The sequence below is a fragment of the Lepisosteus platostomus genome, chromosome 9 (assembly GCF_059453375.1).
Source record: "Lepisosteus platostomus isolate fLepPlt1 chromosome 9, fLepPlt1.hap1, whole genome shotgun sequence".
Taxonomy (NCBI): Eukaryota; Metazoa; Chordata; class Actinopteri; order Semionotiformes; family Lepisosteidae; genus Lepisosteus; species Lepisosteus platostomus.
The window spans coordinates 29,352,882-29,365,507 of NC_142619.1; the positions used below are offsets into that span (position 1 = coordinate 29,352,882).

General features: G+C 39.7%; 1 protein-coding gene across 12 annotated transcripts in view; it reads left to right on the plus strand.

The window, feature by feature from the left end:
* grip1 (glutamate receptor interacting protein 1) overlaps nt 1-12,626 on the plus strand; it is a 309,859-nt gene that overhangs the window by 292,955 nt on the left and 4,278 nt on the right. For 9 of the 12 annotated variants that reach the window (XM_088644623.1, XM_088644629.1, XM_088644625.1 and 6 more), the window contains 6 exons: nt 10-195; nt 4,072-4,228; nt 9,758-9,869; nt 10,076-10,120; nt 11,983-12,216; nt 12,397-12,543. In XM_088644623.1, coding sequence (XP_088500749.1) covers nt 10-195; nt 4,072-4,228; nt 9,758-9,869; nt 10,076-10,120; nt 11,983-12,216; nt 12,397-12,543 — 881 coding nt within the window. The remainder of the gene's footprint in view (nt 1-9; nt 196-4,071; nt 4,229-9,757; nt 9,870-10,075; nt 10,121-11,982; nt 12,217-12,396; nt 12,544-12,626) is intronic. The other 3 variants (XM_088644622.1, XM_088644632.1, XM_088644631.1) reach the window with 1 other exon arrangement.

The following is a 12,626-nucleotide window of genomic DNA, read 5'->3' on the forward strand; positions in this document are numbered from 1 at the left end:
TATTTACAGCAACGAGCCCTAAGAAGCCCTCAGCCTCTGGGCGGCTCAGTGAGCTCAGCGACGTGGAGGACGAGTCTCAGGCGGCTCAGAAGACAGGAAAGCTGTCAGATATGTACTCCACCACCATCCCCAGTGTTGACAGTGCTGTGGAGTCCTGGGATGGCTCGGGCATCGACACTGTCTTCGGCACACAGGGTGAGGAACCGAACTGCTAGCACCTCTCTCGGGAAATTCCCGTTACGGAGGGACATTTTCATCTCTCAGTTTAACTACAGTATCTACCATCTAACCGTAAAGCCTCTTTCTGTAGACAGCCTGATGGTATAAGATTAAATGCTCCCATCTGCCCCACTTTACAGGCTTATTAGAGTTCTATACTCAATAAAGCTGTGGTAGATGACTACAACAGTGAAATCATTTCAGAGTGTGTGTCTGTGTGTGTACAAAGACAAGGTATGCCTTCTTAATTGGACTATCTAACATAAGGAGCATGCTTTGTACAAAAGGCGAGGTCATATTCATAAGGACAGTACACAAATTAAAAGAGGAAAGTACATCAATAAAACAGTTTACTTGTGTACTGTGTTTGTGTGTTAATAGAAAAACAAATCTTGTTTACAGTTTCACCTCATAAAATGTATAAATACATGAACTGAGCTATTATGGTTTGTATTCCGATTATACTACAATCACCTCCTCAAATAAATGATTTGCTGTGTTTTCCAGTTTCACAGTATAATGGTAGTAATCCTAAATGAAATGAATGACTGGGCATTGCCGGTGTAGGCAACACTGTAGTGGTCACTATAACATCTCTAATCTCTGTTTATTACTATTGATAAAGTGACTTTGGGTGATATTTGCTTAAATCTGTATGGCAGGCCAGCAGTCTCACACATAAGTAATGTAATTTAGTCATGATTACATTGTTTCAAATTTATTATTAAAGAGGAATAAAACAAAGAAGCCATCATCATTCCCATTAGATGAAGCCATTCACCATACAGTAGTAGTTTTAAAATTCATTTATTCTTTTATTTAGATGAACTGTCAAAAGAAACAATGCATTACTGTACTCATTTGTCAGGCAGACAAATAACAGTGAAATTGGAAATTTGGTAGTTATCTGTTTGTGAAAAGTCAAGTGTTTATGATTTGCTTAGGAAATACTAAAGTATTTTTTTCATTTTAAACAGTGAAGTTAAGTGTCTCAGAGCTATTGGAAATTGGGGGTTCCAAGCAGGCAAATGCAATTACCCATTCCAGTAGAGGAAGAAAATAAAGTAAATTCTTTACAGATAGAAGTAATTGCCAGTCTTCTTTAGGTCTTCACAGTCTCTTTTAAAAATAAAGTCTTAGATGCACAGTCATAATGCATATCAATGAATGTTATCATGAAATATAAATAAATTAAAAACTAAAGTGGGTCCTTATTCTTTGTGTTTATGGAATGTAGGATATCTATATCTCAGTATTGTGAATTAGACTTTCTCTGACTGCACTATTCACATCCTTTAGCCTTAGCTCATCTCAGAGGCTAAGCAAGTCTGGGCCTGGAGTGGGAAAACCAGGGTGTCACAGGCCAAGGTTGTGGTGGGCCAGTAGGTAGCTCTGTGGACTTGAATTTCCATTGCCATTGCTGGTACGGTGACCAGGGACACTATGCTGGAGGAGGTGCCCTTATTCAGATGAAACATTAAAAAGAGCACCTGCCTTAATTCCATTGGTGAAACAGTGTCTCTCTTCTCCAGCTGGACTGCTGTTTAGTGGGGCTGCGCATTGCTGTGCTTCGGTGGGATGAAATTCATCGCCTACTGTATGTGTAAAAGGCTTCAGGATCAATCTGGATAAAACAAATGCATTATTATTGTCATTAAAAAGCACTGTGACATAATCACCAATTGAAACCCCAAAGAGAATCATTCATTCTGACCTGTAGTCCAGAGAAGATATTCATGATAAGTGTGCAGGAGGTCTACAAAACATACAGTACCTGGGCCATTAACAGGGCAAATTATTATGTATTCACTTTAGTATTAGTTATTTCTGTTTACCATCTCAGTTTATTAAATGAGGGCTTTAAATTTCGCAGGATGACAGTTCGGTTGAGCAAGAATTTTTTTCTAAAGGAGAGTTATCAGAGCTTGATCAACATTGCATAAGTAATTTTTCCAATAATTGGATTGTTTTTCAAATCATGTCCTTTCAAGGTGAGCACAATCTGGAAGCTCTATACAATGAGCAGATGTGGGGGAGGAGAGGTGTGTGACTGTGAAGTAACAGCATCTGCCTGCTTTACATGCAGAGATATTCTATACAAAGGCTCTATACTTACAGGTGAAAATTGTTTTTAAAATTTGTAAAAACACTTTAACAGTCTGCATGACTGTAAAAATGATCAACTCTTTCTGACGCTTTCTGCAATTGCTCATAGACTCAAGTGTTAAGCACGATACCCTAATTTGTGCTAATACTACGTTTTGAAGAATCATTCAGCTCCCTCGAGAAAAAAGTCAAACCTAATAAATCAGATGCACAGAGACTATAGTGATAATTTATTACAAATATTGTTTTCTGTCAACACAGAAAATTTAGAAAAAATAATGCGCTTAGAAGTACATAATACAGGGATTAAATAAAGCCCACATAATCCCTCTGGTGAGAAACTGTGAAACATTTATCCTAGTTAGACTTAGTTCAGGGTCCCTCTGAGCACAAAGTCTTACACCAGAAAAAAAACAGCAGGCTTTGAGAGATTAATGGTATAGGACTTTGAAAGCCAGCAGCAATAAAGATTTGGATTAGTCAGTTACTTATTCATTAGAGCCACTTACTTTTAAGATGCAATTGTTTTTCAGTGGATTTCAGTAAGGTGAGAAGAAAAAACAGTAAACACAACTTGATCTTTTCCACTTTTGTCTCAGTTTTATATGAATAGTTTAAATAAAACCTTCTCATGCTATATTTAATACTAGAAAACAATAATAAAAAAGTGCATTTTTAATCTCAGGCTGCTTCCATTAAACATAGTAAGTAGTCTACAGAAGTAAAAGCCTTGCAAGGTTATATGGTATTCATTACATGTTAATCAACTGGATACTTTCGAATTTGGATTTTTCACATTTCACATAGATTTTAGGCATTTTGTATGTATTTCATAATTTCTGGTCAGCCTCTGAAAAAAGTTTGGTAAATAAAACCTAAAACCCATTAAAATGTTTGAAAAGGTTCTATACTTGAGTCAAGATATTTTTCTCAATTTCTTAAGAAATACTGTAATTAGGGCAAAATTAGTCACATTTCTTAAGCGGAGACAATTTCACTGTAACATCATAATAATCTTCCCTGTGTTTTCATTAAGTATAGTTAAATATTGCTGTTGACTTTGTTTTGCACTCCTGTCTTTTGTTTTCTCTGAATGAGATACAGTAAATACTTTTTCTTATATTCCCTCTTATTGATAGCTTGATAAAACTTTAGTGTTGTTTGAAACAGGAAAACCCCAAACTTCATCAACAGAAATGAACTACAGTACTTTCGTTGTTACCAGCCTATTGTATAAACACAGCAATGTTTGTGTTACTGTACTGTAGATTTCAAGTTATTGTAGATCTTAGTGTAAATTGTAGAGTCTTTCTAATCATCGGTAGGTGGCACTCTTCCAAATCAAGTATGGTGAGAGAATACACTGTGCTGTAGGAGGAAGTACTGAATGTTGGATGAAATACTAAACCAATATTGAGTACCTAATTTGTAAAGATGACATGGCACTGTCCCTAACACTTGGTGAAGGAAATTTTCACTCCTCCATCTGGTCTACTCTGTAGTGAGGTTGTCATACATTGCCATGATGGGGCTGTACGTTAGTAGTGGGTGAAGTAGGTCCCCACCTGTGTGTAAACTGCTTTGGGATCCTCTGAGGTAAAATGTGATATATAAATGTGAGGACGTATAATGGAACTGCACCTTCAAACGAATGTCCATCAAGAGCTATCATGATAGTAGGGTTTTAATATATAGTTCTCTCCTCAGCTGCAGGTTATCTCTGTCTTTTTTTTTGGTTTTCAACAGTACCTGGGTACCAGGCTTCAGGGTACAGTTTCCACAGCCACGAGTGGAGGAATGCAAAGTCCAGGGGCAGCCTGTCTCCTGTCAGCCGGCAGAGGAATAACATCTTCCAGGACATCGGGCTGAGTGATGACGAGTGGGATCGGCCTACCACTAGCGGGTAAGTCACCTGGACACTTGGGGATTGGAAGAAGTGTGAAAATGTCCACTGATAACCCCCAGTGGCTCGGTTGTCACAAGTCCGAGCCTTGTTCCTTTCACTAGCCAGTTATGGTTGAGATTGGCCAGTCAGAAGAGCACTTCCATGATAGCATGACCCCCATAGTGATCTCGGCAGTGAGTGAAAGAGCTACCCCTGTGACCACTGGCAAGGTTACAGGCACTCTTCTTTAGAGCAATGTGGAGCTGGCAGAGAGTGGTTCTGACTAATGTGCAGGTCCTCTTTACAGCTGTGAGTCGAGTCTTGGAAGCAATTGACAAAATTGTATGAAATTTCAGAATTGTATGGGTATGTAATTAATAGTCAGGTCTGGTTATTAAAACATATATTATTAATATGAATTTAATACTTTAATACGTTACTTTAATAATGTAATAGCAGAGTTTGAACTAAAAGTTCTGTTATGATCAAAGTAATCAATCAATCCAATTAAGTAATTGAGACAGTCAATGATGTGTTAGAATTAGAAATTCTAGAGCTGAGGTTACACAGTACTGTGACACAGACAGAAAGAGAGGGCACTGTGACAGCTCTAGGGAGACGCGATAACATGAAATCATGAACAAAGCAGAGGCAGTTCAGTCCATCAAGTTCCTTTAGCTCCTGCTTCTCAGTAGTCCCAAAAAATAATTATTTGAACTGGGAACAAACCCCCAGTGCCTGCAGTTCTCTTGAAACTGTCTCCAAGGACAGTCTGTAGTTTGGACAAGCCAATCAAATTTAACCTGCAAATCTCCAAGTTCGACTTAATAAAGGAGTTATTCCTATAATTATTCCCCTCATTGTTAGCTGTGAAAAGGAAGGTCTGCATCAACGTTAAAGACATTTTTCCTGGCAGTTCATGACAAGTCACAATTTCATTTAAAAGACTGTTTAAGGAAATTGAAAGCACTATACTCCTGCACACATGAAAAGAGGAAAAAAAGAAAAGTACAGTAAATTGACTTTGTAAAACCTGTAAAATTATACATTAAAATCTCAAGAGAAAACAGTTCTCCAAGCTAATCAACAACTCTTAAATTGATTTATTTGAATATGAATATATTTCTCATTAGTTTCTGTCTATTGACGCTGTTTGCGCTTGGACCTCTTCCTCAGGAGCACCTCATCTAGGATTTTGTCAGGCTCTTGTCTGGTACAGCTATTGCAGGGCTTCCTGGTAGATAATGGTTTTGGTTTCTATTCTAAGGAGGCTGTAAACCTCGTCCTGCCTCAGTATTCCCTTGAGAGCAACTTGAGAGAATCTAGACAAATCTACCAAGAGGAACAGACAAAGATCACACCAAGCTGCCGTGCAAAGGTGGAAAGACGTAGCCAAAAGAATGTGCCACTGTCATTGATGCCAAAGGTGCTTCTACCACATATTGATGTGGTATGAACAGCTCTGAGCCCTCACAGCGCTGAGGCCCTGGGTTCGATTCCTGGGGTGCTCTCTGCGTGGAGTTTGTATGTTCTCCCCGTGTTCAAATGGGTTTCCTCCTGGTTCTCCAGTTTCCTCCCACAGTCCAAAGGCATACTAGTAGGTTAATTGGCATCTGGACAAACTGGCTCTGGTGTGAGTTTCCCTGTGTCTGTGTGCGCTCTGCGATGGACTGCTGTCCCAGCCTGGGAGTGCCCCTGCTTGCAGCCCTGAAGTGGATGAAGAGGTTAGATAATGGACTATGGAACGCCTTAGGAAGGATCTGAATACTTTTGCAAAAGTACTGTATGTACCACGTGCAGTGCATATTGACAGAAAGGTGAAATCATTAATGTGAATATCTTTTCCAAACAACCACAATGTCTGTGTGCAAGTGCTCAGTTAATGTTCAAGTTCTCAAAAATATTAATTATGATATAGAGATATTTTCCCATGGGCTGCTACTTATTGGTTTATGCAATTTCTAGAAACTTAAAAAATAAAATAAAAATGTTATAGTCACAAATGCAGACATTTCAACAGAAGGAATAATGGTATGAATACCATACCATGGTTTTTGAATATTGGTATTTCTTCTGCTCATATAGACAAACATACCCCAGACTTTTTCCAAATTCCTGACAATAACGTAGGGTGCATAGCTAATAATGATTTTTTTCAGTGACATATTTCCCTTTGGTTCTCAAAGGTAAGATCATTAATGTGAATTTTTTTTCCAAAAAACACCACAGTGTCTGTGTGCAAGTGCTCAGTTATTATTCAAGATCTCAAAAAATATTAATTATGATATAGAGACATCCCTTTTCTCAGGAGACCGGTGAATATGCGACTCTAACAATCAGAATCTGAGATTGCAGCAGACCCTTGGATCCAAAAACATATAATCAGAAATTGAAAAGCCTCTATGACATTTTCAAAGATCAGTCGTATTTCTTTAAATATTTTTCATTTGTCCTTAAGATAACGTCTGATATCTCAACATTCACCCTGTATAGAACCTCTCAGGGATTCTTTTAGATTTTGCCTGTCCTGGTTTCCTGTACAATTTATTGATGTGTTGCTCCTTGAGGCTTGCAGTGCTGCAGGATCACATCACATTGCATTTATCGTGATTAGCATGTCAAGGTCATGACCATGACAAATTAAATAGACTAGATATGTTCTCATAAAATGCTTATGTCTTCAGAAACAAGCTGTGCTCTCACCTGAACGCAACCACTGAGCGTAGACAAAACTCTGAGACAGCTATGGAATAAAATTAGTCTACTGAGGGTCTCAAGTCATTGTTCATGCTCCAGATTACTGTTTAGCATACCAGCTTCCTCTGTAATCATAACTTCTAAACTGGTTCTCTAAGACGCAAAAGAAAAAAAAAACTGTGAGGAAATGCAGCAGTAAAAGCCCAGCCTATATCAGTAACATTTCAACAATGAGTTTGTTTTGGGTATGGTTTACAAACAGCATCTCAGCTTCATCATCAAACATTTATATCAGGGATGTATTTGCAAATTTATATATTTACAAAAATGGCTGATGGTGCTTTCCGTTTGTTTTTTTAAACATGGTAATGTAGTTAGACCGCACAGTGGTGCAGTGTTTAGTATAGCTGCCTTGCAGCGCTGGGGCTCTGGTTTCAATTCTGGACCTGGGGTAGAGTTCTCCCCGTGTTTGTGTAGGTTTCCTCCCACATTCCAAAACATACTGGTATGCTAATTGGCTTCTGGGGCAATTGGCCCTGGGTGTGAGTGTGTGTGTATCAGTGTTTGTGTTTGTGTGGCCATGCGATGGACTGGCGTCCTGTCTGTGTCAGAGACCAGTGTACGCTGCCTTGTGCCCATTGTTTGCCAAGATAGGCTTCGGCTCCCCCGCGACCCTGTGTTAATGAAGTTGTTAGAATATGGATGGATAGATAATGATGAAGTTTTAATGTACATTTCCAGAGCTTCCTGTATATCTCAATGGCCTTGCTGGTATGCTTTTACACTAAGTAGCAATTTACTTTTGACAATTTAACATTTTAAATATGACTGTCGGCCTTTTCACCTTAGGGTATTTAGGACATGCTTGGACTCTGCTGTATCCCTCATCATGTCAAGTCAAGGAGGCATTATTTAAACCCATCAGGCTTTTTTTTTTACAGAACATGCAATAATCAGGCTTCTTTTTTTCAGAAAATGCATTAATCACAATAGTGCTTTCACGTATTGTTACAGCTTTACGTGACCGAGAAGTATCTCTTAGATTTGAAAGGTTTGTGACACTTCTAGCTTCAAAGCAGAGAGGATGTTAGCTGACGTGTGTGGGTTCCTTGAGCAGAAGCAATTGTAACAATTAGTATGCCTAGGAAAGTTGTGGGTTAGTGATTGTCAACAGCAGCACAGAAACAAACAACATTAAACCACATTAAGAGGAGAGAGGAAAGTAAGAAACAAGAAACAGGAAAGTAGGAGAGCAGAGACAAATGTCCGGAGGAGCTGGGACTTGAAGCATGTGCCAGGCGAGAGCCCCTACTTCATAATCATCCAAACCAAACCTGACTGGACCTAAGTTTTGGAACCTTGTTAGAGAAAGCATGCTACTCTGTGTTTGTAGGGAACTTGGGTCTCCTGGGTAAAAGATACCTCAGTTAGAATAATTTTTCCTGCTTAGGGTGCATTTTTATAGGTAGGGATATAGGCTCCCATTTATTTTGTGGCATCCGGGGTGCAGAGAGAGAAATTTAACTGCAGGTTGCATTGTATTTAGTTAGAAGGCAGCTTATCTTTTATGTGGCCTCTATAGGCATTAAGAGTTTAATGCTAAGTACAGTCTGGGGTTTTCTGGGTGACCAGAATTTCAGGCCTCTAAAAAAGCCTTGTATGTAAATACTGGTCATAGAGTAATTTGTTTGTTGTATGTTTTGTTGTGTGTAGTGTAGTTTGTGTCTTGTCATTAAATATTTGTTTAACCAAGTGTGCCTCGATTATTACTTTTCTCAACAAAGCTGTGCTAGAGAATAAAGAATTAACATGCCTGTAACTATACCAACCGTTCGGGTGTAACTAGAAATCACTTACAAGTTGGGGGCTATGAATAATTATTTTACTTATTGACTAAACCACTCAGTCAATTCCTGATTTTCACCAGTTTTGTAACACCCCATTTGTAACAGTATTAATCACCATAATTAATTTACCTCTATCTAATCTGCCCAATAAAATGTCAGCACACCAGCTGCAAAACATATTGTCATTTTCCAGATAAAGAATTTGCTGGGGTTGTAAGCGATGTTTGTTCAGATGCTCAGCACTCCGGTGCCTGGGGAGAGCTAAGGAACAGTGTTCTGCCCACTCACTATATAGACTAGTGTCTTCCCAGCATGACTTTTCCCTCTTAATATCATTCCTTATCCAGGCAGTCTTATACAAAATGTAGAACTGAACAAAGTAGATGTTAGATCTTCTGGGATAATACTTTTCCTTCTTCTAAAACGTTATCACACAGGTTAATCCGTTTTAAACTTGGACACAGAATATAGGCAGCATATTTTCCTGGGTTCTAGATGAAGGTTGCTCCTGACTCACTTAGCCTGTACCTGGTTGTACAAACACATATATCAGGAGTGTCTGATGATGGATTACTTTTGAATGTATGTGACACTGTATGTGCTTAAAGTGCTGGTTGTGCCGTGGAGCTTTCGATTATTTTTGCTCAATTATGTTTCACAACAGGACTGTTGATCGTCAAGCACAATGTCTTTGTTTCGGGGGAACAGATTCGATTTTTATTTTGTGACAGCATGGTCCGATCATTGTCATGTTCAGTGCTCATTTCATTAGCTCCCTTTCTTACGCTTTAGTTTTTGTGCACGAGCTCCAGTTCTTTGATCTTTTGTGTATTTTATTGTATTTTCCTATTTTGTACTTAAATCTGAATAAATAATTGAACAACATGAAACAGGATACTATTAAGTACGCTTATTTAGCTGGCATTTGGAAGTCTTTGTTCAGAGGAGCAAAGTCATTACATGAGAGCAAGAATATACTGGAATTGTGGGCTCTTTGTTGCAGGTTCACTGTGGGCAACGATGGAACAGAACCAGACCAAGAGGAAAACTTCTGGTCTCAGGCACTGGAGGACCTGGAGACCTGTGGCCAGTCAGGCATCCTGCGAGAACTGGAGGTAACATGCTGTGGCAAATCCATCTCTCTCACAGTGTGATAATACCTCTCTGAATACCAGAAACCAAAAGAGCAATGATCAGAACTATAAATGTAATACTAGGAGCCTTCCATGTTTCATTTTGAGTCCCGTGGCATTTTTTGGTCCCATGTTGTCACTTACTACAGTGTGGATGCTAAGTGTATAACAACTCCTTTTCTTTCTAGGACAAGCCAGACAGGCTTCTGAATATGAGAAACCTGGCCATCTTGGTACCCTTCCCTTTTGTGCTTATTTTTGCTTGTGACGCTCGCATTTGTTCGACCCCTCGCTGTTGAGCTCTCTATTCACCTGCTGATAGCCTGCTGTTTTTTGATTAACATTAACAGGCCGGTCTTTGCCCCAATACAGAGGTGCATTCAATATAACTTGTAGTGCTGCCATGGAATACATACTGTAGCTACCCCTGTTTGTATTAAGTGAACAACATTTCAGAAGAAAGGGGCTCATGCCTGTACTTAAAGCAGTCTTTATGATAGAAACAAGACTTCTTTTCGTAACCTCATCAATTTGTACTAAGCAATCTGAAGGATATTTGTATTTTTAAAGAAAGCAAAGACCAAGACCTAAAAGCCTAAATTTAGCTAGCATTTAAGGGAATGTGGGTGAAAGAATGCATTATTGTTTCATTATGTCATATCATAGAGGATCCATTCGATGTTAATTTTGCTGTCGAAATACTTGCAGCACCAATAACTGTAGCCCTCGGCCACATTTAAGTTTTTGCTGGCTTAGAGTAAAAATATTTCAGCAGTGGGGCTCGTCATAACATTGTATTAATTATAATAAAGAATATGGCCTTGAGAGAAAATCAAACAACTTGAAGACTGCAAGTCTAAAAAAAGACCCTTGGCTTACCAGTTTAATTGATTGTAAAATGCAATAATGCATTATTTTAAAATGCTTTAACTATGACAGCACTTCAGCTTGTAATGAATGTACCCTTTTGTTCTGTTTTGCTACAAAATAGGTAAGACTATTTTCATCAACATATATCTCTAAAGAGATTTTCATGGTGTAATTCTTTTCCTGTGTTTAATTTACATCATTTGTGTGACATACTGAAATGCATGAACACTGTGGTGAAAGTTTACAGTCTGTTTCTGGAATAATGTGAGCATCAGCTTGGTGAAATAGAGACCAGACTGTTTTTTTTTAAACTTTTTTAATGAAAAACACCATAGCAGCAAGTTTGAGCGATTGTCTTAGGACTGTCAAATGGAAGGAGACAGAGAGGCATGGCAGTTCCAGCAAAGCATGAAGGGAAAACTGTTGCAAGGCTTCTGGTGGTTGTGGCTAAACTGAAGGTTTACTGAACTGCAGTCAAGATTCTGAAATTGTGTGTTGAAATCCGTTGATGGTTTCCAGGCAAGGGAAAGAGTGCGTGGCCTTTGTGTTTTGTGTTTTAGAAAAAAAAAACCTCTTGCCATATAAACCATCAAGCAAAAATCCTGTTTGAAATCTTATTGCTAAATTTTCACTTCCTCATTTGCATAGCACCATTGTTCATGCTCCCTCTTTATAACAATGTAGTTGATAGTAGCCAATAAGAGACTGTGGTTGTCTTCTGCCCTGCATTAAGAATGTAATGGCATCTTGGAGAAACAGGAGGCGCTGTGTTCTGTGCTCTTAAAGGTTGCTTTACAACGAGGGAGCACTGCACACTTTCTTCTAGCAGAGCACTGCGTCCAGGCCTCCTTGCAATTTCTTATAAACTTCACCAAAGAGGGCACGTTCAAGCTTGCATTCCTAAAGGAACAGGCACTTTTAGGGAACGAATCTAGAACTTTCTAGAAATTCATCATTTTCTGAGCAAAGAGGGAGAATAACAACCATCCCCAATCTACAGAATCTTGGGTAAAATCTTTCTTTTTTTTTGCTGTCCTCATTATTCTTCATGAAGATTTAAATGAACCAAAATGAAACCGCGACTGAGCAGCATGCTTTTGCAGTTCCTCGTTTCTTTGCATTGATCTGTATGGTGTGGGCTGAGAGAAGTGAAACGGCTTCTTTTGTCCTCCTGGAGTTTGTGTCCACGGTAACCGAAAGACTTTTTATCTACACACTGCTCCAGGCCACCATCATGTCAGGGAGTACCTTGAGCCTCAACCACGAGCCCCAGCCCCAGCGCAGCCTCCTGGGCAGGCAGGCCAGCTTCCAGGAGCGCAGCCTGAGCCGGCCCCAGTACACACCCACCAACCGCAGCAACACTCTTCCAACTGAGGCTGGGCGGAAGGCTTTCGCCATGAGGAAGATCAAGCAGGAGATGAAGGACATCATGTCCCCAACCCCAGTGGAGCTCCACAAGGTGAGCCTCCCTGTTGCACTCCATCAAGCCGGCTTGGCTGCTCGTAAGATCGTTTTACCGTACGCCACCAAACAAAGGGTCGTGTGGGAGTTGTTGGCCTAGCCCTTGTAGCTGTTATGGTGGTCAAGCTAAAGAAGAAGGCAAAAAATAACTTACACTGTGGCTTTCCCGTCCTCTTAGGTTACACTGTACAAGGACACGGATGCAGAGGACTTTGGGTTCAGCGTGTCGGATGGCCTCCTGGAGAAGGGCGTGTATGTCAATAACATCCGACCCAGTGGACCAGCTGATCTTGGAGGCCTCAAACCCTACGATAGGCTGCTGCAGGTAGTAATGCTGTGGACAAGCTTTGACAGAGGATTTTGGGTTGCACTGCTCCGTGTTATTAGCCCAGTGCGGGCTGTGATCAT